Raw genomic sequence first — 27,903 nt, forward strand, 5'->3', positions numbered from 1 at the left:
TAAAGTCATGTGGACTGGGGAGTATGTGAGAGCATAGAGGGAGTCTGTGATTCCCAGAAGAGTAGAATCTACTAAAGGAGAGAGATGTTACTGAGTCATACAAGTGAATCATCCTAGACCATGATGAACGTTGGGAACGGGAGTTGCAATGAGGATTCCTTCAGGTACACATGAGTGCAGCAGACCCTGCCCTGCAGAAGCTCATAGTCTGAAAGAAGAGATGTGGCTGCACACAGACAGCTAGAGGTAAAGTGTGCTCATAGGAGGGGTGCCAGAAATAACCTCAGAGAATGGGGGTGGTCTCAGTCACTTAAGGCTGGTGGGATGATGGAAAACTAAATGAAGAAGAGTCTTGATCTGGACCAGGAAGGATAATGACCATGAAGAATCCTGACTTTCAGAGATGAGAAGGCGAGGGACATTCTACACAAAGAAAGAACATAGACAGGGATTTGGGAAATACCAGAAACACAGGGTACTAGCAAGAATTAAGCCTAGAAAAGAAGGTTGGGGTCCCATCATGAGGGGAGGGACTGTCCAGAGAAAGAGCTTGGACTCACCCTGTAGGCAGTGGACAGCCAGTGACGGAGCTGTCCTTTAGAGGAAGGAGCTTTCCAGGATGAAGAGACAGGAGGCTGCAAGACCAGTCGGAAGGGCTTGGCAAGGAGGAAGGAGAGAACAACATGGACAGGAAGACACTTAAGGGGAAATGCAAATTGACAACAAGTACCAAAGTGATAAACGTGCATGACATTTGACAAGTTTTTTTTTTTTTTTTTTTTTTTTGAGACAGACTCTCACTATTGCCCAGGCTGGAGTGTAGTGTCATGATCTTAGATCACTCTGCAACCTCCACCTCCTGGGTTCAAGGGATCTTCATGCCTCAGCTTCCCAAGTAGCTGGGATTACCAGCGTGCACCACAATGCCCGGCTAATTTTTGTATTTTTAGTAGAGACAGGGTTTCACCACGATGGTCAGGCTGGTCTTGAACTCCAGACCTCAAGTGATCCGCCCACCTTGGCCTCCCAAAGTGCTGAGATTACAGGTGTGAGCCACCACACCCAGCCCATTTGACCAGTATTATTACTTGGAGGAGAACAGTGGAGAAGGGGTATATATAGCAGGTATATGATATACACAGAAGAGTGATCATTAGAGCAATGTTTATTACAGAAAAAAACTGAGAAAAAAAACCCAAAAAGATCCATCAATAAGAAATGGATTAAACAAACTGTGATACAGCCATACAGTGGAATGCTCTTCAGTGATTAAAAAGGATGAGATATATCTACATTTATTGGCATGAAAGAAGCACACAATTTATTGTTGAGTAAAAAAGACAGACTGTGAAACAGCATTTGTTTTTAGCCCCATTTATCAAAATGATACCCTTAAAATATCATTTGTTTACATACATCTAGGGAGACCTTTGAAATTATGTTCATCAAAACGTGGATGACAGTTTTCGATAGGTGATAGGATGGGGTAGCATGTTGTTTATTTGTTTGGGGGCGGGGGGGTGATTTCTCTCTAGCATGAATTTTCTGCCATAAGCTTGTAATATCTTAAACATAAGACATTGCAAATTTTCAAAAAGAAGTCAAACAGTTATTGAGTTCTTGCAAGGCAAACAGCCCCAGGTCTAGAGTGTGAACAGTTGTTAATCTGCATTCGCTGACCTCTCTAAATCGGTAATTTGGCCTTTGAGCCTCTCCCCAAAGAGGGTAAGGGTATTTCAGTCTGGCACAAGGACAAAGGAACCTAAGGCATCATGCTCAGATGGTCTGGTAATTTTCTGCCCTCTTCCAGGGTCTTCCTGAGAGCTATCAACAAGTTTGCAGAAACCATGAACCAGAAGTTCCTAGAACACACCAACTTTGAGTTCCAGGTGAGTATGAGGCACAGAGCTACCCTTGGAGCTGCCCAGGGCGTCTCTGACATCTTGGGCTGATCGCTCCATCAGACATATCCCAAAGCCTACAGAAGCTGTCCCAGTCTTTCCGGGGATTTCCACGGAGGGTTGTGGCTGGGGAGAAAATTCTCAGGCTTTCAACCAGGTCCTTGATTAAATAGTCATCAACTTATCATCATATGCAAATGTGACTATATAATGGTTCTTATGCTAACAAGGAGACTTGCATTCATTCATTGTCAGAGTCGGTACCACCTTTTAAAAATGTATCACTTTTTTTTTTTTTTTGCTTTTCTATTGCCTGGAGCCAAAAGAGCAGCCAGTCATAGACAATGAAAAATGATTTACAATCAAGTTCTCCAGTACAACTTTGTGGCTTCCTGATTCCTTCCAAAGTCATTTTTAGTGCTCAGCCAAGACCTGGGATCTCTAAGAGATTCAGGGTCCTAAAAGTATGTGCCTGGGGCAAACAGAATGACACACCTGCCCAGGTCCAGGCCCAAGAAGAACAAACTCTGTGGGAAAGTCCAGATTGCTGCCTCTGGCTGGAGAGGTGAGAGGGAAGGCCCCCCACAAAAGGATCCCCTCCAGGGAAGCCTCTGATCCCTAGCATCTCTTGCAGTGGGGGCTTAGCATGTAGGAGACACTGAGCTCATGAACTGCAATGATGGTGTTTTTTCCTTGCTCATCTAAGTTGTTCAGTTCCTGTCTGGGCTTTCACCTCTCAGAAGCTGAGCAACTTCAGGCAAGGCCTAGACTGTATCCATGCCTCAAGTGAGTCATCTGTAAAATGCAGCAACTACCCTTTCTACTTCAAAGGGTTTTTCCAGAACCGGATGTGACGAGGGGCTTGTTGGGAGAACCCACTTGTAAGGTCCCATAAGTTTCTGTTCAAATATTTCCTCCTTAAAGAGGCCTCCCCTGCCTGACTCCTCTCTGAGGATCACCCCCACTGACCCCACGGTCATTATGCAAAACCACGTGGCTTCCTGGAGTCTCTTCATACCACTAAATGTGATTAGAAATCATCTTTCTTCTCTACGTGCGTATTTTCTCTCTTTCCTCCCATAGAACTTAAGCCTCATGAGTATAAAAACCTTGAACACACAACAACTCTATGCTCTGTGCCTGGCACATGGTAGGTCTTCTTGGGGAGGTGATGTCTGGGCTGAGGCCTGTGAGATTCACCCTGCTGAGAGCACCAGCCTATGAGTATTTGTTGAGAGGATGAACAGCATCTCTGAAGAAGATTCTCTTGAACTACCTTGCATTCAAATCAGGCAACTGAGCGACAATGAGAGTGATGATACAATGAGTAGCTGCTGTTTTCTGACGGTTAATACACGCCAGATCTCACGAGAAGCACTTTAAGGGCATTATCTTTCTCAGTCTTTACAGCCACCCTTCAGGTTAGCCACTATTACTAATATTTTTTCTGCTCTAAGGAGGCAGGAAGTAAGACTCAGAGATAATAAGGAGATAGCCTGGTGTCACTGAGTACATCAATGCAAAGTTGGGACCAGAACTCAGTGGTGGCTGACACCAAGGCCCACACAGATGACTACAACCACGTGCCAGATATAGACTTTCCCCGCTGCAGGGGGTTGACTGCCCGACTGGGTCTGGGTGAGAGTTTCTCCTGGCATTATAAATCTACGACATGGGAACAAAGCATATCTCTTTAGCGGGTTTGAATCAGGAGAGATGTTTGATTTCCTTCCAAATGTGGCTGAGATGCCTGCAGGCTCTGGTCACGGGTATGTTCAGGGAAGTTTCTGCTTTTTGGGAGAGGCAACTTGACACACCATACCTAGGGGCCAGAGGTGACAGGGTTTGGTCCATATAACTGCGAGCTAGTTTGTTCATCTCTTTCTGTGGGTGTCAGCAATTGCAGCCTCAGACTTGCTTTCCGACTTCACTCTTTTCTATGCTCTTAGATGGCTATTTTCCAAGAGAAGCTCAACTTCATTCCTTCAGGGCATTCCTTTAGGTTTATATCCTGTTTTCCTGAAAGAAAATCTGTATTTGAGAGATGCTCAGAGATTGAGCGTTGCATACATGAGAAGTACGGGCTTGCAAGCTGAGTGACTTTAGACAAATTACTTCATCTCTGTGTGCCTCAGTTTCCTCAACATTAAATCAGGATACTAATAGCAGCTATGTCATTGGATGGTTGTGAGGATTAAGTGAATTTCACAACAGTGCTGGGAACATAGCAGCCATTTAATAAGTGTTAGCTCATTATAATAATAGTAATTTTATTATTTGGATAATGATTATGATGATCATGCCCCTAAATGTGTCAGGGCTGGGAATGCATGTCAGTCCTTGATAAAAAGGACAGGAGGCCTCTTTCTGGCCACCACAACATTGCCTGGAGCTGTCACACCCACAAGATTCTGTAAAACAGAAGAGTGGCCAACATTACACAATAAAGTAAGTCTCTTTTCCTAATGAGGCTTCCATAGCTATTTATTGAAAAGTACCCAAGAACAGGATCATTTTCCAACCTTATCTTTGTTCTCCTACCTTTTCCTCCCTCTGTGTGAGAATGGATTTGTCCTCTGTACCCTGCCTGGAACACGCCTTGTCTCCTTCTTACGGTCTCATTAATTATGCATTTAATATCAGCAGGAACAGCATCCATCACTGACTGCTGCCTGTCTTGGCAGCCACTGACCAGAGGAGGGGCAGGTGCAATGAGATTATCCCTAATATCTTTCCCAGAACAGTGGTTTTGTGATTCAAAGGGCAGAAAGTAAGGAGCTTGGTGACTGCCACTCTGTAGGTGACAAGAACTGGGGATTATAAAAATGGTGTTTTCTGCTTGCGGCTGAGATCACTTGCATTCTAGGCCTATTCAGGATGCTGGTCCTTGGTGTCTGCATCAGTTCACGTGGTCAGGGAAGACAAAGAGAGGATTTCAAATTCAAATCAGCAAGAAATTGTGTTTAAGAGCAATTCTTATGGGCCCAGACTATTGCAACACGCTTCAAGGAACTCAGAAGCAAAGAACACCGCCGTACCCGCAAGGATCTTGGAATCTTGATAGAAGGCGATATAAATCCGTCTTCTAGCATCCAGGCTTTTGAAGAGGGTGACTAACTTTATTGGGCATCTACTTAGAAAATTTTGATTCTCATCATAATCTTATTAGGTTGTGATATACCCGTTTCACTGGTGAATAAACTGAGCTTCAGAGAATTGACTGACTTTTCTGTTAAAGGTCATCTAACCAATAAATGGGGCTGCTGGGATTTAACCCCAGGCCTGTCTGCAAAGCACATCTTCTTTTCACTCTTCTGCTCTGTCTCTTAGGAACTGGGTGCCTTTGGATTCCAGGAGGCAGCTTTATTTAGATCCAGAAGCACTCTCTGCCATTTCTAGTTCTTACTGGCTCTGGGATAGAGAGCTCTGAGATGATTGGCTGGAAGATGAGCCTCTCCATGTTGAAATCTCTGATTGTTCCTGGAATCAGAGATTATACTTGGACTCCAGAAAGACTCTGTCTTGGGCAGCGCTGTGTTTGGTAGTGAGATGATTCTCTCTATTTGGGGATGCTCTAATTGGCTCTAGGTGGTGGCCATTTCTGCCTAGGCCTTGAGGCATTCTTGGATTACCAGCCTATCCTGGGAACCATTTTTGATATCCTGTGAAATGAAAAACTTCTAAATTATCTCTAGCCTTTAGTAGAGGCATGAGAGCCACCTTGCTCTTTATAATGGGAAATGTAACTGGTGATGCCAAAAACAGGCGAAGGAGAGACACACACAGAGGGAGCAGTCATCAAAGCCTTGCCGCCTCCCATAGCGCCACCACAGGGGGACTCATGGTGGGATGGTTCCACCAGGCAGAACGGTGGGCACATGCTTGGGTGCAGTTTCCCCAGCCCTGCCTGCTTCAGCTTTTAGGCCCCAGACATCCTCTAGTCTGATATTTCTCACCTGAGTCCACACCTGGGGCCTTCGACTCCCAGAATCAGAAGCATCCCCAGAGTGGTCATGACAGCTGTGCCTCTGCCCCAAAGAGGAGGGCAGGCTGACTACATTTCAGCACCACTGCATGCTGGTTTCTTTTTTTAACTGAAATTTGAGGTAAATAATGATTCCAGGTCACTGAGAAAGAATCCTGATTCCGATTTTAAAAATCCTTGATCTCTCTGCTATAAAGACTGTCGTCTTTATAAACATCAGATGGACCAGTGAAAACCGTAACCATCAACAAAGCGGAAAGGACACTGAGAAGGGAGAAGAGTGATTTCAGCAGAAGAGCAGGGTGGTGAAGAATGCAAGACCTGGAGTCAGATAAACTGGATTCAGATGCCACCTTCAGCATTTTGTAGCTCTGTGATGTCAGGCAAGATATTGAACCTCTCTGGGCCTCAGTTTCCTGATCTCTAAAATGGGGAGAATAATTATACAAATCTCATAGTTTTTTTAGGGGGTTTTAACTAGAATGCATGCAGTGTGCTTGGTTCATTAATGAACTCATTCAAAAAATAATTTCCCAAGCACATGCTGGCTCAGACATAATGTACGATACCATATGAACAAGAGTAAATTTAAAAAGAAGGTTCTTGCTTTCTTGATGCTGACAACCAGTAGAGGAGACAGAAAATAAATTAATTTTGTTGAAAATATGACATAGATGTTGTGAACAGGGTATAATATGGGTGAATAATGGGTGAATCCACTTTGCTTGGATGAGTGGAGAAGGCTGTTTTGCAAGACTAAGAGTTTACTAGGCAGTGATTCTCTCATCTAGTCCTTACAACCGCACCCTTTAGATACTATTGTCTTCCTTTTCTAGGTGACGTTACTGCGACTCAGAAAGGTAGGGTACCTTGTCCATGATAATGGAACTGGTAATTGAATTGAAACCCTGGAAGGCAACCTGACAGTGTCTATAAAAACAAAATCAAAAAACAACTAAACATGCACAGACCCTATGTCTTAGAAATTCCAGTTCTAGGAATGTATACTACAAATGTAGTTTCCCATGCATAAAGATGTTTAAATAAGGGTGTTGATTACAGCATTGTTGCTAGCGGGAAAAAAAAAAATTGGAATCAAGCTAAATGTCTATAAATAGGGAATTTGGTTAAAATTAAAGTACATCCTCATAGAATACAATGTAGCAATAAAAGATAATGAAGCAGATCTGTATATGCTAATATAGAAACATTTGCAAGATATATTGGTAAGAGAAAAAAGCCAAGTGCAGCAGACTTTTAAAAAAGATGTCTATACATACATTTGTTTATGCATAAAAAAATTCTGAAAGGCTATCCCAAGGAATTGTTAACATTTTCTTCTGGGGAATTAGACTTGGATCCAAGGTAGGATGGAAAATAAGTTTCTCCCATTTAATATTTTCTATCATTTTTTAAAACTATGTGTGTATATTACTTTTATAATTTCTTGAGAGTTAATTAAAAGTAACTAAATTCTCATTATACCCACTAGCAGTATGACTTTGGGTGGTCTTTTACTTTATTTAGACTTTACTGTTTACCTCTGTGCAATATGGTAGTCAGAACAGATGACACTTAAATTTATTCCAGTTCTAACCCTCTATTGTCCTATCATTTCAAAATATTAAATTCCCAATCAGAAATCACCTCATCCCTTCCCCCAGGGCAAAGAGACCTGTGCATTTTGCTAAAGAGACACTGTAGCTTCCCCTAGTTAGCTGAGGTAGACATTTAGTAGAAATATCACCAGGCAGTTTGTAGCAGGGCAGAAAGAAAAATCTGGGACCCTTTGAAGAATTTCTCTGACAATACAGCAATTGATAAAGAAATATTTTCTAGAGCCCAGCTGTATTCAAGTCCTTGTGCTGAGCATGGCATTAGAGATACAAATAAATGGAAGACAAAATCTTGGTACTTGTGGAGGTTACAATTGGAGAAGACAGGGCATACAAATACTCCACAACCAATGTTATCATCAACACCACCATTCCATACACTGAGTGCTTAGTGTCAAGCCTGTAGTGGATGCCTCATTCTCATATTATTGATCCAGTAATTACAACAGTCCTTTATGGTAGGTGCCATTATTTGGGGTATTTTACATAAAGGAAAATGAGGCTCAGAAAGGTCAAGTAACTAGCAAAAGGCAACCCAGCTAATAAGCAATAGAAATGGTTTTCACACCCTGGTCTGTAACACACTGACCCATGTCCTCTTGACCATCAGCCAGTGCTGTCATGAGAAACGAATGGAGCACAAGGCCAGGTGCAGAACAGTGGACTGTGCTATCCATGATAGCACACAATAAATGCTCCTCAAATCAGGAAGTGATCAGGCAGACCCAACGTGCCCTGCAGTCTAGGAAGGCTTCATGAAGGAAGCGGGTCTTGAACCCAGCTTGGATGTAAGAATAGGACACAGTCACTGCGGGTATGAGAACCACTGTGAGTGAAGCTAAGGAGACCAAAATGCTCCTGTGATCTCTGTGGAGTCTGAGCAGACCAGCCCACCTCAGTGGGCAGTTGTCGAAGGAGACAGCACTGGGGACCATGGAAATTGTATAAGACTTTAAGAGCCAGGTGAATGCATTTGGATCTGATTCTTTGGGAACAAGAGTGAAGAAAGGCTTGGGGCAGAGGCCTTATAAGTATTCAGCAATATCTAGTTGTGACCACGGCTCACCTCTAAGAGCACTGCACAGAGCCACATACTGTGACAACCTCCTCTGAGTTCCGGAAGTCATTCCCACAGAGCCCCATGGCCAGAACTGGGCAGGGGCTGTGGGTGAGGTACTTGGATGTGCCATTTCTGATCCGCTAAGAAGATGAGGCACAGCTATGGCCTCATGGTTCATAAAGGTCTTCCAGAATGGAAGCCAAAACCAAAACAAAACCAGGTCCACTCCCACGACAACTGAAACATGTCCACCCAGAGATCTGTATAAAAATGTTCATAGTAGCATAGCGTCAATGCCGTGATTCATAATAGTCAAAGACTGGAAACAACCCAAATGACCATCAGTGGATGAATACATAATCAAAATGTGTATATCCATATGATAGAATATTATTCAACAATAAAAAATGAAGTACTAATCCATACTACAACATGGATGAACCTTGAAAGCATTACACTAAGTATAAGAAAACATACATGAAAGGTCACATATTTTATGACATCACTTATATGAACTGTCAGAACAGGCAAATCCACAGAGACAGACAGTACATTAGTATTAACAGTTTCCAGGCAGTTTGTAGCAGGGCAGACAGAAAAATCTGGGACCTTTTGAAGAATTTCTATGACAATACAGCAATTGATAAATAAATATTTTCTGGAGCCCAGCTGTATTCAAGTCATTGTGCTGAGCATGGCATTAGGGATACAAATAAGTGGAAGACAGGATTTGGGTACTTGTGGAGCTTACAGCTGGAGAAGACAGGGCATACAAATACTGTGCACCCCGTGCTACCATCAACACCACCATTGCATTTACTGAGTGCTTGGTGTGTGCCAAGCCTGTGGTGGATGCCTCGTGTTTGTATATGTTCCAGGGACAGGGTAGGGGAAGATGTTGGTGGGGAGAAGAGGGACTGACTCTTATGGGCAGAGGGTTTCTTTTGGTGTGATGAAAATGTTCCAAAATTAGACAGTGGCAATGGTTGAACTACCCTGTGAATATACTAAAAACTAAATCATACACTTAAAAAAGTGAATTTTATGGTATATAAATTATATCTCAGATTAAAAAAAAAGAAAATCAGGGATGGGATGACAGAGAAAATGCTTTTTTGATGGATTCATTCAGGGTAGAATAGAGAATGGCAAGAGGCTCAACCATATTTGACATGTGTTACATGTTAGGTGGCATTTCTGAAATTATTCTTACAAGTAATTATAGATTGACTTGCTTTGTTGGATACTTATTTCCTATGTACCTTGATTACTCTTTTGCTGTCCACTAAAATTAGAGATTTCTCACTTTCATGGAAACACTCATTTCCATGTCTTGTGGCCACGGTTTTCTCTTGCCCTGGCTTGTTGTTTCAAATTCTCATCTTCAGTGTGAGAAGGTGTAAGCTCCAGACACAAGCAGACCAGAGCTGCACATTTTCAAAGCAAAGCCCTGGAGAAGCTGCTAAGTCACGGGGGTGCCGGGAGGAAAGGCAGTCTGAAGGGGTGTGGACAGGAGACCCAACCTGCCACATGTGTTTACATAAGCAAGGTTGCTACGGAAACAAGGAGATTTGATTCCAAATGTTACAAGAAACTTTGGAGGACTTTGAGGAAGGGAGTGGCATGATCTGATGTGTTTTTGTTTTGAGATGGAGTATCATTCTGTCTCCCAGGCTGGAGTGCAGTGGCGCGATCTCAGCTCACTGCAACCTTCACCTCCTAGGTTCAAGGGATTCTCCTGCCTCAGTCACCTGAGTAGCTGGGATTACAGGCATGTGCCACCACGCCCGGCTAATTTTTGTATTTTTAGTAGAGATGGGGTTTTAACATGTTGGTCAGGCTGGTCTCGAATGATCTGATGTGTTTTAAAAAGTTCTTTTGGTCTCTGCATGGAGAGCTGACTTTAAGGGGGCCATGACCCAAGAGGCCACTTCACTGCATCCCAAGAGCAGTTTGGTTTTTGGGGCCCTGGGTGATAAAGGTCCAAGTAAAGAAAAAAGCATTCACTCAACAAAATGTAAACTGCATGAGGCCAGGGATCACTGTCTGTGTAACTGCTGCTCTGTCACCACACTGTGGCAAGGCCTGGGCACTTAACAGATGTTCCAGAAATATTTGTTAAATGCATCCCCATCTGAAGACTGACCGTGGTGTGTTAAAAGAACCCCGGATGTCAATTGGAAGGTCTGGGTGCAGATCTTAGCTCTGCTGTGTGTATAACAAGATGAGAGACTTAGGCGAAATACTTAACCTCTCCAAGCTTCAGTCTCCTCATCTGAAGGAAGCTTGAGATGAGGAATAAGAGCTGTCAAGTGTTGAGCGATGAAAGGAAGATGTATGGGAAAGTTCCTGGCCCATAGTAAAATTAAAGTGCTTGTCTTGCTTCTTTCAAAGACTGGAACCGCAAACCCATTTGAAAGTCATAGTCTGGGCAGCAATGATGATGTTATGTTATCAGTGGAAGAGTTGCCACTTTTATAGTCTTGGCCATCTGCAAACACGAATGAACATCTTTGAGTTAAGGATGAAGGTCTCAATGGCAGGATGATTTCTCTGCCTAATGTTACCTATCCTGTTGCTACAAACGCTGTTGAGAGGGGCCAAAAGTGGGTGGGCTTTGTTCAGCAAAGCTGTCTCCCACCTGCTCCTTGCAGGACCTTGGCATCTTTCAACAATTGCCCTTGAGCACCAAAACCCTAGGCGGTACCACTGGCTTTGGTACCAAAGGAACCACTGGAATAAAGAAAAGCGCAACAGCAATGAGGCTAGCAAGGATTTTTGAGCTCTTACTGTGATTCATGTCTTTAAACACCTCATTTTGTGTCTTCTTTATCACAGCTTTCTGCAGTGGGTGCCAGAGTCACCTCAGTTTTGCAGACAGGTTCACCGAGGCTCTGTGATGAATCTATGGATTGTAGATCCATGGTTTGGATCTATAATATCTCTGGTTCTGTAGCCTGTATCAATATTGCCATCAGTGTGGCCAGTCTTTTGAACAGTCACCATGTGCTGACTCCTTTACCTGCTCTATTTCACTGCAAGCTGGTGGAGTGGGTTCTAGTATCAGTGCCTCACATTTAGCACTAACAGATCAGATATATGCAAAAATCCTTACAAGCCTGCATCTCAGCTGGGCCAGCAGGGGCTGTAACTGAACCGTGCATCAGAATCACCTGAGTGCTTATTAACCTGCAGATTTCTAGGTCCCACCCCCAGAGGTTCTGATTCAGTAGGTCTGGGCAGGGGCCAGAGAATTTGTATCTCTAACAAGTTCCCAGGTGCTGCTGCTGCTGCTGATCTGGCAACCACACTGTGAAACATCGAACTAAAGGGAAAGAAAAGGCAAAATATTTTAAGACAGAATGGATTGCAGGTTGGTCCTCCAAGCTGTCAGGTGAATTAGGGAGGACTTCCAGAGAGGCTGTGAATCCCTGAACTGTTTTACCCTTCATCACCCTCTAATTCCAGGGCAAGAAACAGCTCTCCATGGCACTCAGCTGGGGCAAGTTGTCTTTCAAAAAACAAAACAAAGCACAAGGACAAAAAAAAAAAAAACAGCAACAACAACAACAAAAAAAAACCTAAAATTCTCCTCTTCTCCCAAATCCTGTTGTCTGAGAGTGGACGCGGTAGCGCCTAGAGAAATCCATCCATTGTCCTCACTTTGGCCAGGATGTTAATTTCAGAGTCAGTGCCAGTTAGAAAATTGCAGTGGGCACAATTAAACTGGTTCTGCCTCTATCTTCTGCCATCTTCATAAATTATTCACACTACCCAGCGCTTATGCCTTCCCACTTCCGACCCTCTCCATAACTGTTCTCTGCTCTTTCATTTACAGCTGTGGAACAACTATTTTCATCTGGCAGTGGCTTTTATCACCCAGGATTCTCTGCAGCTGGAGCAGTTCTCGCACGCCAAGTACAACAAAATCCTGAATAAGTAGGTTGCATTTTTGGATTTCCTGAAGAGGGGGAGGTCCATGAGATCCTCTGAGTTGGTACCTGAAGCAGAGGTTTTTGTTCCTCCTAGGTACGGGGACATGAGACGGCTAATTGGCTTCTCCATCCGTGATATGTGGTACAAGCTTGGTAAGTAGGCACACACATCCAGATACTCACATCGGCGTGCACCAAACTCCTTCTTGAAGACCATCTATTGGAGGGCCACAGGGGTTTTAGCAGTGGGAGCATGAAATAACAGTTCATTACTGTGTGTACCCTGGTTCTTAGTAAGTGCCTGATTATACTCTGAATGAGAGGGGGTCCCCACACGCACACCTACCCCCAACCCTGCAAGTAGCTGTGAATATGCTTCTGCTTGATGCTCTCAGTGGGTTACAGATCCAAATGGAAATTTGTAAGATGGACCAGGACTGTCATGGGAACTCATGTGCTCACACATCACACGAATGCTTGCTGCTGATTGGAGGGTCATTCTGCATCCTGTATAGCATGGTCCACAAAACATACTCCAACGTCAGGGGGAGAATTGGTTCTCTGAAATATAAGAGGGTCTTTTTAGCTGAAAAGTGACCCCATAAGCTGTCTCTGCCTCAGGGAGCTGCAGGAATCCTGTGTGGTTACCTGAATGATACCTGTGGAGGGAGGGATGGAACCAAGGAGACATTTACTGAGACTCTGAGTCAGTCCCATGCTAAAAAGATTGTATTTAATCTTCACATCACTTCCTGTAAGATGGAACTGTTCCCCCATCCTTTTATTGATCAGGAAACTCAGAAAAGGAAGTAACTTGCTTGAAATCAAACAGCTGGAAGCCTCTGAGTATGGTTTTGATTCCACAAGGGCAGGGGCCATAAACCTTGCTCATGGCCTGCATCCTCCTCTATAAATATGTGCTGAAAGAGTAGATGATGGATGGATGGATGGATGGATGAACAGTAATGAATTTTTTTATTTTTCTGTCCCTCCTTGACTCTCTGATTCTAAATTGCTCTGCCCTGGGTGTGACTGTTGACTTTCCTACAAGTACTAACTGTGCCCATCTCTTGGATTTAATTTTTGTTCCCTCTTCAGACTATGCTTCTTGCTTCCCCAGACCTCTTATTGTCTGCCAGTTCCCAGGGGTTTTTTAGGCGGCCGTTGCATGCCCCTTCCAGCAAGTTCTATCCACTGTGGGGGAAGCATAGTACAGTGAAGAGACTATCAGTCTGGGTTCTGTGGTTGCTGGTAGCACCAGACTCAAGCTAAGAGAAGTACAGGCTGGATAACAGGGAGGTTGCAGGTTGGCTCACAAAGTCCAAGGCAGAGCCAAGGACCCAAGCCCAGAACAGACTGCCACATCTTTGCTTTGGGCCTTGCTCTGACATTTACAGGCTGTGAGGCCTAGCATCACCAGGCCTAAGTTGGGGAAATAAGCACCCTCACAGGGGGCTTATGAGGGTCATAAGAGCACAAGCTGGGGCAAGTGAAGCCATGGAGGCCACCACCCCCACATCAGAGTTTTTATCATTATTGTCATCCTTGCCCCATCAGGATGGAACGTAATTTTTCTGTTCTCCCTGGGCTCTACCCTCTAAGATGCCAGTAGCACCCTCCCTAGTTATGACAACCAAAAAAGTCTCCAGATGTTGCCAAATATCCCCTGGGAGGAGGGGGTACTACCTCTACCCTGTTTTTCTAGAAAGGCATGTCTTTCTCAGTCTATCTTTTGTTTCTCCACACTGGGTAAGGACTGGGATATAGGAAATAATTGACGTTTCATTTACCATTGCTTTGCAATGATAGGGGAATGGGGGAACATCGTGTAAGCACAGGCCCATACGACAGCCGGCACCTGACCTCAGGGTCAGGAACATGAGAAGGAGTAAGGGCCCGCAGCAAAGTGAAGATGACATGCCCATGCAGAGAAAAAAGACTGTCGCCGTTCCTCTCCAGTTAATTGCTGTCCTACTGCAATGCAATCCCAATGTTTTCATACCTTTCAGTTTTTCAAAAGAAGCCAGGAGACTGGGTTTTTCAATGTATTTTTCCAATTTATGAATACTAATGAAAACTAATTGAAAGTTTTCAAAACATCAGATGTGCTCAACACATGATGGACCCAGATTCAGTTCACTTCCAAGTTTACATTCGTTGTTCTACAACAGCAGAGGCTGGATAAAGCTGTGGCAGGCTTCCTTCCCCAGCTCGACACCCCAGGCATTGCCAGAATTGCAAAACAGGGATCTGTGCTTTGTTTGTTTCAAGTCCTTCCGCATGGCCTGCTCTTTTCTGGATGTCCTTCATTGCCATTGTTTTGCACACAGAAGATTTTATTTAGATATAGATTATGTTTTGGCAGGCATTCCTGCACTCCCAATTATGCTGATGAATGAAAAGATGTTACCAGATATTCCACCTGCTTAGAATCACAGAACGTTGGAGCTAGAAGGGCCCTTCAGAGATCATACTGTCCAGCATTTTTCAAACATTTATTTTTAGCTGAGGACCAATAAAAAAATTCTCATGCTTAATAAGTAAATTGGATGAAAATAGAGCTATTGTAATTGAAGTGAGGTGGGAGACCCAGAGCCCATTATAACAGGCTTCTCTTGAACTTCCCTTGTAGAGGGTTTTCTAGGGGGAAGCCCTGAGCACTGCAGAGAACAGTTGGAAGCAACTGATCTGGTCCAATTCATTGTTTTACTAATGAGGAAACTGAGGTCCAGAGAGAAGGGGTTTGTACAAGATCATGTAGGGGGTTAGAGGCAGAAACCGGACGAGCACCTTGGCCAGAGTATTTGCTCTGAAGCATCACAGACTCCCTGCTGTTAGCAAACACCTGTAGGATGAATTAATGCAATTAAAAGACATCTCTGTCAGGGGTTGGGAGTTAGTGGCAAAAAAGAAGCATTGACTGCAGCTGCCTTAATCAGAGAAGGTATTTATTAGAAGAGCAAGAAGGAGCTGAAGAACCAGGCTTCTCTTGTTCCTGGCTACCTGAATCCAGGATTCAGTGTTTTAGGATTGCAATTTGCTCAATTAACAATGCCTTGTAGCAAATAGCAGCCATGTGTCCCAAGTCTGTCCCATGAGAATCAGCAGAAACATACCTGTTAGGGCTACAGGAAAGTTTTTTTCCAATTAAAAACAAAACAAGACAAAAACCAAGAGGCAAGGAGAGGACAGATTGAATGAACAAAACGCGTTTTTGCCCATAGCCCTCCCCTCTCTTTCTTTCTGGAAAACGACAATATGGCTGGAGGGGCAGTAGTCATCTTAAAGCCATGAGGACAAAACTCACATTCTGAGGATGAAGGAGCAGCTCTGGACCGGCCATCTTTGGCTTCTTGTTAAACAAGACAATTAAAGCTTCAGTTTAGTCATGGTAGTCAGATTTCTGTTGCATTCCTAACTGATACATCGTCTCATTCAACCCTGCTGATTGTATAGGTGAAGTTGCCAAATGAGGCCAAGAGAAGCACAAGGACATTGCCAAGGTCAAAAACAAGTCAGTGACTGAATTGAGGCTAAAAGAGCCTGTCTCTTGATCCCAAGTGCAATGTTCTTACAAATAATTTTTTTCAAAGTGTATGCAAATTGTTTCAAAGGGCATGAAATAACCAATGATCTATGTTTTTTCAAAGACTACTGATAATGAGTAAATCATAATGCATGTTAGTTTTCTAAATTTTGTTTTAAGGCCAGAAGCAATCAGGGCATCATCATCACGATCATCAGTATCATCATCATCATCTTCTCATCAAGAACAACTCGAGCAACCCTGTTGCCCGATAATAAGATAGCTAATTACAAATCTGTAATCGCAGGCTTGAAGATTATTTAACATTCTTCAGGGGAAAGTCTAGACAAATTGTGTGTGTGTTGTTTTGGGAGAGGAGGTATGGGTAGGGAGGTTTTCATGGCAAGAAGGACAACATGTTGTTAAGGAGCCAGCCACTCAGGGGTTAATGCCATTTGTTGTTTTGGATCCTGGGTGGACGCCAAATGGAATGTACTTTTCCCAATAGTGTAGGATCATAACATTCGATTTCTGCTTGGCATGAAACAATGCACATTTTTCGCAAATGACTTTGCACTTAACTCTCCCACATTCACTTGGGTTAACACGGAGCTGCTGTGTTAACACTCGTTGTGGGAAAGAAAGACACATTCCAGTGCCTGGCATCTCGGTCTCCCATGAAGGGAGATTGGCCTGGCCAAACCTCAAGGGCAATTTGGGCATTACTGTTTAAGCATCTACAGAGTGCCCAGCTCAGTGCAGAGCTCCAGAGAGTGGAGCTATCAAGTAGGGAAAAGTAACAAAGTGAAATATGTAGTGGGGACTCAGGAGTTTAGGCAAAAGGGATGTAAGTGAGGACTGTAAGGATGATTCCATATGGTGGGAAAATGGCTTCTGAATTGGAAGGAGGACCGTGTCAGGACTGAAGGAAAGACAGGGAAAGGGTAGGTATTCCAGGGAAGGAACCAGCCCAAGCAAGCATGGCTTCCTGGAGTTGGGGAGTGGCTGCTGGGAATAAATGGGAAATGGGATTAGTGTGGCCATCCATCCATTCGTTTGCTCATTCTTTTAATAACCAACTTCGAGCACTGTGGTAGGCTCCCCAAAGATGTCCATGTCCTAATCCCCAGGACCTGTGGAATATGTTACCTGACACAGCAAAGGAGACTTTCAGGTGTGATAAAGTTAAGGATCTTGAAGATGGTGAAAATGTCTTGGGCTATCCAAGTGGGCTCAACACAATTACAGCACCCTTATAAGTGAAAAACAAAAGCTGGAGAAAATCAGAGTCAGAGAGTGATTTAAAGAAGCTGTATTGCTGGCTTTTAAGATGGAGGAAGGGGCCACGAGCCAAGGAATGCCAGGATCCTCTAGAGGCTGGAAAAAGAAGCTGGGGAAGGCAAGGAAACAGATTCTTCCTTAGATCCTCCAGAAGGAACTCAGTCTTTCCCAGACTTTGATTTAGCTCCATGCAACCCCTTTCAGACTTCTGATCTCCAGAAGTGTAATAAAATAAATGTGTACTGTTTTAATTTACAAAGTTTGTGGTGATTTATAACAATAGCTGTAGGAAACTAACATACACATCCTCTACATGCCAGGTACTATGCCAGTAGCTGGGGTTAAAGCCTGAATCGGATTAGAGATATAGCCCCTGACTTCACGGACTGGTGATCATTGCACTGAATAGTTACATACTAATTGCAGCATTATTTAATGACAGTTGTGAAGGAGAAATAGCTGTAGAACGGAAACTTGGGGCACCCACAGAATCGGCGACAGACTCCTGCTTAGTGAGTAAGTCAAGGATAGCCTCCATGAGGAAGAGCCAGAACCCCTGAGCTCCAAGCAGTGCTGTTCTTTAGAAATAGAATACAAACCTCTTAATTATAAATGCTTTAGTGTCTTTATTTTTCAAAAATTAAAAGAAACAATAAAGTGAATTTTAACAATACATTTAACACCATATTCTAAAGTGTTATACTAAACATGTAATCAATATAAAATGTTACTGAGATTTTTTTTCCTTTTTAGGGTATCTGGTGGAGTTTTTACACTTACAGCACATTTCCAATGGACTAGGCACATTTCAAGGGCTCAAAAGACTCATGCAGCTAGTAGCTTCCATACTGAATAGCACAGCCCTAGAAAATGAGAAAGGGTTTTATTTGCAGAGACATGGGGCGGGGATAGACTTTGGAGGGGGGTCCAGGAGAGGGGAGGAAGAAGAGCTCATTGCCAGAGGAAGGCCCAAGGCGAGAAAAGCAGGGTGCGCTGGAGGAGTGGGAGCCAGGCAGGTGGATGGAGGGTGACCAGGTGAGAGGCACAAGATGGGTAAGGGAGGGAGCACAGGACTAGACGGCCTGCAACAGTTTATCCTGAGAGCAAGGAAAGTCATAGGGAAAAAATGCTGTGAATAAGCATGATCCAACTAGGGCTTTTCAAACATCTTTGAGGACGAATGAGAAAATACTTCAATGAGACAGAGAAGAGTGGAGGGTTGTGAGTGTCAGCCATGGTAGGGAAGATAAATCCATCTGACCCTTTCCCAGTTCAGCTGTTTGCTTTAAAAGTGAACAAATAAAATGACCGGCCTGAAAATTTCCATGAAAAGCTTCAGGGAGCTCCATGAGGTTAGACCTTGTCTTTTAATATTGCTTACTCTGAAACTCAGCATAGAGCTGCAGCCAAAGTACTTACCATTAGCAGCAGCAGCAACACTTACTGAGCTTTTGCAATGTGGCAGACACTGTGCAGAGCCCTTCGTTTGCACAAACTCTTAAGCTTCGACAATTCTATCAGGCATATTTTACTATCTTTATCTTACAGATGAGCTCATGGAGGCTCAGAGAAGGTAAATGACAAGCACAATGCCACACAGCCAGGGAGTGGCGGTGGCAGGACCTGACCCAGACTCAGAGACTCTATGGGGCCTGGAAGGAAGCTGAGGCTGGGCAAGTCCTGAATAATGAGGAGAGAATTGATTGCCTGTCTCAGAGCATTGCTAGGGGGGAGCTTTTCCAAGCCTGAGACAGAGGAGCAAAGATCTGTGGATCTATGTTCTGTCTTCCCCTTTTGAACTGATTTTTTTTTTTTTTTTTTTTTTAAATCAGCTCAGCTTTATTTCAGAGTCCCCAGGAGGCTTGCTGGACTCTGAAATCCAGGGAGTCATAACTTGCCCTCATCCTTGTTCATTTCAGGGTCTGTGCCAGCCTTTGGAGAGGGCTTTCTGTCCCATGTCAGCCTCAGAAAGTCGTGGCTTACCCAACTTAATTCTCAGCCAAGTTCACAAAAGCCTCCCTCCCTCCCTCTTTTCTCCCTTCCCTCCTTTCCTCCTTTTCTTCCCTCCCTCCCTCCTTTTCTTCCTTCCCTCCCTCCTTTTCTTCCTTCCCTCCCTCCCTCCCTCCCTCCCCCCTTTTCTTCCTTCCCTCCCTCCCTCCCCCCTTTTCTTCCTTCCCTCCCTCCCTCCCTCCTTTTCTTCCTTCCCTCCCTCCTTCCTTCCTTTCACCCTTCTTTCTTTCCTTTCACCCTTCCTTCCTTCCCTCCTTCCTTCCTTTCTTCCTTCTTTCTTTCCTTTCACCCTTCCTTCCCTCCCTCCTTCCTTCCTTCCTTCTTTCTTTCCTTTCACCCGTCCTTCCTTCCCTCCTTCCTTCTTGTTTCTTTCAAGGTCATCTCCTCAGTGTCCTCAGACCCTTTGTATTCCACCCTATAGTCCACTCCCGGGAGGAGTGACAGAGGAGGTCACTGTATAAATGAGAAACCAAGACCAGAGAATTCATGGGACCCCTTTCCACCCACACCCCCTGAGCTCTTCTCTGTGCTCTCATTATCAACAGATCCTCTCCCAAAACCTGTGTAATCTGGCATTTGGGTTTTTCCTGCTGGCTTGTTGGCACTTTAATAGCCTTTTCTAATTGGTATCTGTTCCCAGTGAAGTTCAGCTTCAATTACATGAAAAAGACCCTCTTAGTAAACGCCCTTCCTTGCCTTTTCTCAAATACAGCAGTAGGTGTGTGTCTTGCATGAGCACTTTTTTTCCCAAATGAGTTTGCTTTCAGTTAGCCACAATATGTTCTGCGTGCATGTATATGCATCTACATATGTAAAGATACGCAAACGCATACATATTTGTATTACTTGAACACAAAATCCAATGTGCTGAAATTCCATTTTTATGTAAATGAATAACATTTCTTAAGGGAGCATTGTAAGGGCCACTGAGGTCACACTGTATTTGGAGATCACCATCTCTCTCTCTGCTTTCCCTGTTCTGCCAAATATCTCCTCAACTAACTGTAAAGAATGCAGATGAAAAGTATGTAAGAAATCACGGGTCTACAGCATGTCTGCCCTTTATTTTAAACCATCTAAAATTTATCCTTATCATGCCCATTGCCCTCCAGTATTCTAAAGGCCTTTGTTGCGCAAGCAATTTCTCCATTCCGTGGTGGCTTAGCTGACAGTTTCCCATTTACCTTCTACCTATTTTTGCACTCGACTTTGAATTTTAAAACCCCACTGTGGTTAGAAAGACTTAAAGGATCTTGAAGGATGAAATCAGAAACCTAGATTAGCAATTACTATAAACCTGCCAGCAAGGAAGTTGTTGTTGTTGTTATTGTTTTCTATTTGGGCCAAAGCAAAGACCCGAGGCTTAAGTGTAATCCAAATGCATCATATAATGAAGCTTATATCCTGGAAAAGTGTCTTTATGTTTTCACTCAACTCTGCCTGACTCCACTGTTTCATTCTCACTAACTGAGGATATTCCTAGGATGAAACCTTTTTTTTTTTTTTTGATTTTAATCTGAATCCTGGGCAACTACTCCAACATTAAGCCTCATTTAGGTTGAAAGAAAATTCGTTTTCTTACTGCTTTCCCTCTCAGCTCCTTTTCTGAGCTTTAATCGAAAGCAGCCGTGCCAGGCCACACGCCATACCACCTGAGTTTCTGCACCCTGAGGCGCTCTCTGCCCCAGGTGAAGACCACAAATGTTCATCCTGACAATGGATAAAACCAGGGTGGGTGCCAAAACTCAGAAGGAGAAGGAGGCAGCAGCTGATGAAATATAGAGATGTCAGCTTCAATGATAAGGTTGCTTGAATATGCCGACTCTCACTTCCCAGGAAATCCCTGCGATTCCTAAGTGCTCCTCTTTATTCCCTATCTGCCCCTTCTGATGCATATTTTCTGAAGATTCTGCTCAGTCCTGCTCAGTAAGGTTCCCCTTTATGGTTCATTTTGACCAAACATCACAAAGATAATATTAATAGCTAATGCTGTAGAAAGTGGGCGATGTGCCAAGCATTGTCCTGGGCACTTGCTAAATAATCACTCATTTTTTCTTTGATTCTTTACAACAACCTTATAAGATAAATACTGTTATTGTTCTAAGTTACAGATGAGGACACCGAGGCCCCGAGAGGTGAGACAAACTTGCTCAACATGACACAGCTACAGTTGATAGTGGAGTCAGTTTACACACTCAGGCCGTCTGGCTCCAGATTTGGTGCCCTTACCCACTGGGCAACACTGCCCTGGCACTGATTCTTCCGCGCTCTGTGCTAAGTACATGCGGACATATTTTTACAAGATCTTCTCAACAGCTGAGTATTGCTATTGCATTTTTATGAGACATATATACAAGTCCCACAGCCAGAGAATGTAGGAGCTGGAAAATGTATTTTCTCATTCAGCAGGTATTTACTGATCATCTAGTAAGTCCCGTGCTCAGTGCTATAGACACAATGAGGAGAACAGACCTGGTCTCTAGTGGGGGAGGCAAATGTTAACCAAATGATTCGACATATAAAGACATCGTTTCAAACTGGCAAAACATATAGAGGCCGTGCAAGGTATCTTTTCTAGCTAAGGGTGGGAGGTGTAGAGAGGAGGCTTTTCTCCCAGAGGAAGGAGTGTTTAAGCTAAGATAGCACCCATCTGGGGGAGGCTACGTGGTAATGGGTAGTGGGTTAGGGAGCAGGCAGGGAAAAGTATTCTCAACAAAGGGGCGTAAAGTGCACAAGCCTTGCTGTGGGGGAAGCAAGGTGAAATTGTGACATTTGAGCCACCCTAGCTAGGCTAGAATGCCAGGAGCCAGGGGAGGGGTTGGAGGAAATGCCTTGAAATGAGGCAGAAGAGACGACAAGTTGTGGTTCATCTGATCCTCAAGCTATGTTTTAAATCTCTTTGTTCCACTGACCACACTATTATAGCAGGCTCTTAGCAGCAAATTTTGCTTTTCTCATTTCATAAAACAGTTGGTAAAAGCCCATTTAAAAACTCTCAGCAACACGACGTGTATTGCAGACAGACATAATTTCAAATGTGCTGTGCTTTGCCATCTCTAACATATTCAATCATGGCCCTATTTGCAGAGCAGACGATGCAGGTGAAAACCCTTGTAGACAGTGACGTGCTTTCCACACGCACACCCGTGTTATTAGCCTTAATAATCGGGCTTGTTTTGGATAATGCATGCACTCTAACGGGAGTTAATATATGTTAAGTGTTCAAAACGGTGCCTGGCTTGTGATAAACAACTATATAAGTGTTCACGATTGTTTTTACTATTACGCCTCCCTTTTTTTCTTTCCCCAGGCTTGGTCGGGGGAGGATCTGTGCATCGCCAAACTGTTATATGTGTTCATGTTCCTCTTCTCTTTCAGGTCAGAACAAAATCTGCTTCATCCCAGGCATGGTGGGCCCTATATTAGAGATGACACTTATCCCTGAGGCTGAGCTCCGGAAAGCCACCATACCAATCTTCTTCGACATGATGCTGTGTGAATATCAAAGAAGTGGGGATTTCAAAAAGGTAAAAAATGAGGCCGGAAACTCATGCCAGCATCCCTAATCCCCAGCCCATTTCCCCATAATGATATCGTCTTTCCATCTCCCTGAGCTTCATTGAGAGGCTCGGCGGCAGGATAGGGACATTTATTCATGGGCCTGGAATGAGCTGGCAGATCAGATTTGGTCAGTGTTCTATCAAGCTTTTCTGTCCGAGGGCAAGATTAAAATGCACTTTCTTGCTCAGTCTCTTTCTCAAGAGTCTAAGAACCCCATGTCTCTACCTAATGATTCCCTAAAAATGTGCTCCCAGGGCCCACCCCTCCGAGCAGTCCCACTCTCTCACCCACTCTTGTCTAGTACTCCATCTTCTGGGCTGACTCTGTAGATCTGTGTTATCCAGAAAAAGCCGACCCTGCTGGATGTCATACCTGTCCACACATCAAATCTGATAGCAAATGGAGTTAGGGACATGTTGCTCAGGAGGGACCTCTGGATCTGTGAGGGAATAGGACGCTGACCCCAGCATGGAGGGCTCCAGAACCTCTGTGCAACATAAAAGCCATTGCCCAAATGTTGTCATTGAATATCTGGTCAAACTTGAAGAATGAGGTCCATTTCCTGGGCCTGGTCACGCTGGGAGCTCTGGCAGTGGAAGAAGCATCAGTTGCCACAATTGGCTCCTGGCACTGTTCAGTGACATTACCCTGTTTAGGAAGGTTGGTCTTTAAGTCCCATCAAGGCTGCCTGAGCAGTTCCCTCGGTTCTCACCCCCTGTCCTCTCTGCCCCACATCCTCACTAAGTTTTACCTCTAACCAAGCTTCTAACCCTCCTCTCTCCCCCAGTGCGTCTACCTCTTATTCCTACCATGTCCTGCCTTAAAACGGGTACTTAAAAGGCAGCAGATTCCAAACTGCCTTTCCTTAAGATCCTTAGGGATATTTCCCTTCCTTTACCCATTCATACCCTAATCCCCACAGAATAAAGCCCACACCATCTAGCCAGCATCCCCGGCCCTCCCGGCTCCAGCCTTCTGAGGAACGTCTCAGTCATCCTCTCCAACTCTCCCCACCTCACCTCTTCTCCACCATCCCTGCAGCCCATCTGAATGGCATTGCCTCTGTGGGTGTCCTTCGGGCATTTTTTTCATTCCGTTACTTCTCTGCACAGTCACAACCCTGCCTCCCAACACCTTCTAAACTCCTACTGATCCTGCGAAGCCCATCCAAATGCCATGTCACCTAGGAGGTCTTTTCTCCGCATTCCGGCCGTTTGATTTCTAAGATATGACTGTTATCTACTGCCTTGTTTTATACTCATTTCTGTGCATTTTTCATCTTCCTCATCTGCATCTAATGACGATAATGATGAGGTTGATTATAATGACTGACTTTAGATATTTACTACGTATCAGGCATATGACACCTATTTTCTATTAGTTCACGCAGTCTTTTTTAAACTACAACTCTATGAAGTAGGTAACATTATCTCGTCTTACCCATTTTAAAGATGAAAAGAAACTGAGACTTAGAAAGCTGATGTCATCTGCTGAAAGTCACAATCAAGAAAGTGGCAGAACAAAGGCTGCAACAAGCAGGTCACTACGATTCCTAAACCCATGCTGCAGCCCGCACGATCCAGCCACCAGTATCTCCCAGTAATACTGGCTGAATGACATCCGCTAGAGCAGTGCTTTCCCTAAATATGTCCATGGAGCACTGATCCAACAAGATGCTCCAGGGAAGAGGGTTTCAAGGTTAAATACCTTTGGAAGCCACTGCATATTGGAACCCCTCTTAGAGATTCCCAGTGCATATTAACAGTCAAGGCACTGAGACATTCCATGGCAAACAGATCTGTCATTTCTTAAATTTATGTCTTAAATTTATCTGTTGTCAGGATGAACATTTGTGGTCTTCACCTGGGGCAGAGAGCACCTCAGGGTGCAGAAACTCAGGTGGTATGGCATGTGACCTGGCACGGCTGCTTTCGATTAAAGCTCAGAAAAGGAGTTGAGAGGGAAAGCAGTAAGAAAATGAATTTTCTTTCAACCTAAATGAGGCTTAATGTTGGAGTAGTTGCCCAGGATTCAGATTTTAAAAAAAAAAAAAAAAAAAAAAAAAAAAGGTGTTCTGAGAGGAGTAAGAGACTAGTTTGCTGTGATGATACCACTGTGAGAGGTAGCATTATAGGGACTCTAGTGCCAAAAGGGCTAGTGACCAGCTGCCTTTTTGTGAAGAGCCTGAAAAAAACCAGGCTGAGTAGGTCACATGGAGAAAGAGGCCATATCTGAGCAGTTGGGATAGGGGGAGTGGAGGGTGAAAGCTTGGATTGAATGTTTGAAGGCAGCTTGGAATTTGCTGCCTTTTAAGTGGGAGCAAGGTCTATGCAGCTTGGGACCATGTGAAGGGCACACACCATGAGATGAGAGGCACTTGACTTACCCTAAGACCCACTTCTGAGGCCAGCAGGTGCCTTAGAAGAGTTCCTGGGAACAGGTGTGCAAAAGAAACACACCAAGTGCCTGATGGTGTACAATGTCCCAGAAAGAAATAAGACCTGGTCGCTGCCTGGATTGTGACCTGACAGATGTGTTTGGCGGCCTCAGAGGGTTTCACTCTAGTATGATTTTCCTTCCCTAAAGGATTCTGGTATCTTGGCTTCTCTGTAGCATGCACCCACCTGTTTTTTCTGTACGGAGTCATTCCTTGGGCTCCTCACTCCAGTGTGCGTTCATTCTGAGCATGTTCCCTAATCACTTCTCCTCGCTGCTCCCTTATCAGAAGAGACAGGACAATCAGGCTGACTAATGAGGCAGATGCCCATGTGAAAACCAGCCAGCGTGCTTCACAGGAGCTCAGCTGGGGGATACGTGGGCCCAGGCATGGTTTTTGGTTCAGAGTAAGCAGTCATGGAAGGCGTCTCCAGGAAAGGGAAGTGGTGACACCCTGCTGAATCTCAAGAAGCCTTGATGTCCAGAACAAGAGTGAACCCCAGGACTGGGGTGTAGAATCCAGGGGGGCTGGTGTGCAGAGTGGCATTAGTTCATGATGCCAAAATAATCCCATGAGAGAAGAACCAGGTCCCCCAGAAGACCATGTTGTTCCCTTTCTAAAATGTGGGTTGCTTAAGGGAAATAGCAGAGCCAAGAGGAAACTGAGCAGGGGCTTTTCTCCAGGTCATACCAAACCCTCTGGCCTGATGCCAGTTTCTTGAAGTTCTCTAGTTCTCATGCCTTTGTATGGGCTCTTCCTTTTATATCTTTGCCTGAAGAGATCCTAGACACCCTTCAGCTGAGACTTCACATTTTGGGAAAAGCTTTCCTTCTTCCTGGGGCAGTGGTTCCTCTGGGTACAAGAGACAAAGATTTGCTCAAGCCAAGTATACATAGGCTGGAACTAGGACAGGAAGGTGTTAGACTCTCAGTGGCTCGGGGTTCTGGGGGCTGAACAGGAGGCGACTCCAGGGTAATCTCTCTCTCTACGCTGGGTTTCTTTTGCAACCTCCACGCCAGATTTCCCTGTCTTGCCTCTCACCTAAATTTCATAGACAGCTGATGGGTTTGACTGATGACATTTACCCCTCATGAGTGCATCATCTCGGGGGTCTCTGTCCACTGTCTAGGACTGGATGTCCCATCCCTGGTACACCACATGATTCCCTTGGTGGAGCTGTGGAAGGACAGAAAGAGGGCCTTAGATGGACCCCACTGTGGCTGGCTTGGCCCGTACACATGCTAGTCAGAGTGAAATGTACCCCGTCCTGCCTGGGTTGAGTGGTCATCACACTTGTCCCACACAGCACAATTACCTGCTCATAGGTCTGTCTTCCACAGCAGACTGTGAGCTCTTGAGAGCCAAAGGTGGTCTCTCAGTCCTGAACTCCCAGTCCCTGTCAGGTATCTGAGATGCACGTTGTGGGCACTAGTGTTCCCAGAATGAATGGATGGAGGCATTTAGACCCCCATCCCAAGGCATTCAGGGGAACCACATCAGCACAGAGAGGTACATTCCAGCAAATGTTTTTATAACATAGAGTAATGTTGCTAATGACTGAGTAATCCCCTGGTGCTGAGTAGACCAGCTGTCTTGCTGGCCAATTCTTTGTGGAAGGAGGGGATGTAGGTTTTCTGGATGCTATTGGTGGGAATGAGTGGGAGTCCTGGGGTATAGAGACCTTGGAGACTGGTTAGCTAGATTCAGATGGTAGAACAGAACTGTATACCAGTCAGCATGGGGATCTGAGCCCTCAGCAGACAGGAGATCCCAGAGAGAATTCTTCTCTCAGAGAAAGAAGAGGGGATAGCATCTGACAGCAGTACCTAGAACAGTGCCTGAACACCATAGGACCTCAATCATTGCTCACTGAATGAATTAATAGATGGAGATAGCCATGTTGGCAGATTCCACTGAGACTGCATCTTGGCATGGAGTAAGTTGGTGATTTAAATTGTTTAGAACATAATATGGAAAAGATTACATCAATTCAATAAATCTGTACTGAGTGTTTGCTGTGTTCTGGGTACTGTGGTTCGGATTCAGATAGACCTACTTCTTATAAGCTGAATAAATGTGGGTAAGTTATTGAACCTCTCTCAGCCTCAGCTTCTTCATCTGTCAATTGGGTATCAAACTGTCATTAGAGGTTCCCATCCCAAGCTCTTTGCGGGAATGAATTGGAACAATTAGAGGCAACTCAAAGAAAATTAGAAAGCTGCACTGACTTCCAGACACCCCTTCTCACATGACATTCTCTTTTCCAGATTCCTCCCAACTCTACTTCTTTCCACCCAGGATAACTGGCATTTCATAACAGAGGAGGTCAAAAGCAGACTTACTGGTGTTGATGTCATCGTCATCATCTTCCTGACATCCAGGCCTCTAAAACCATCTCTGCCCTTCCCATGTCAGAGTCAGCACCAGACATGTGAGGAAGAGCAATCATTCCCCAAATCTCACACTTCTACAGGGCTGGGCTCCAATCAGAAAACATTCTAGGAAAACAAGATGATAAAAATAGCCAAGATGTTCTAAAGCAGCCAGGAGAGGCAAGAGAAGCAATGCAGGGAAGGCATGAAGCAAACACG

The 27,903-nt window shown here is 44.4% G+C and overlaps 1 protein-coding gene across 3 annotated transcripts in view; it reads left to right on the forward strand.

Moving 5' to 3' along the window:
- DOCK2 (dedicator of cytokinesis 2) overlaps positions 1-27,903 on the forward strand; it is a 323,398-nt gene that overhangs the window by 236,633 nt on the left and 58,862 nt on the right. For all 3 annotated transcript variants that reach the window (XM_033180268.1, XM_033180267.1, XM_033180269.1), the window contains 4 exons: positions 1,811-1,889; positions 12,401-12,501; positions 12,592-12,650; positions 22,693-22,841. In XM_033180268.1, the coding sequence (XP_033036159.1) occupies positions 1,811-1,889; positions 12,401-12,501; positions 12,592-12,650; positions 22,693-22,841 (388 nt within the window). The remainder of the gene's footprint in view (positions 1-1,810; positions 1,890-12,400; positions 12,502-12,591; positions 12,651-22,692; positions 22,842-27,903) is intronic.

This window comes from Trachypithecus francoisi, unplaced genomic scaffold (assembly GCF_009764315.1).
Source record: "Trachypithecus francoisi isolate TF-2019V2 unplaced genomic scaffold, Tfra_2.0 Lachesis_group2, whole genome shotgun sequence".
Classification (NCBI taxonomy): Eukaryota; Metazoa; Chordata; class Mammalia; order Primates; family Cercopithecidae; genus Trachypithecus; species Trachypithecus francoisi.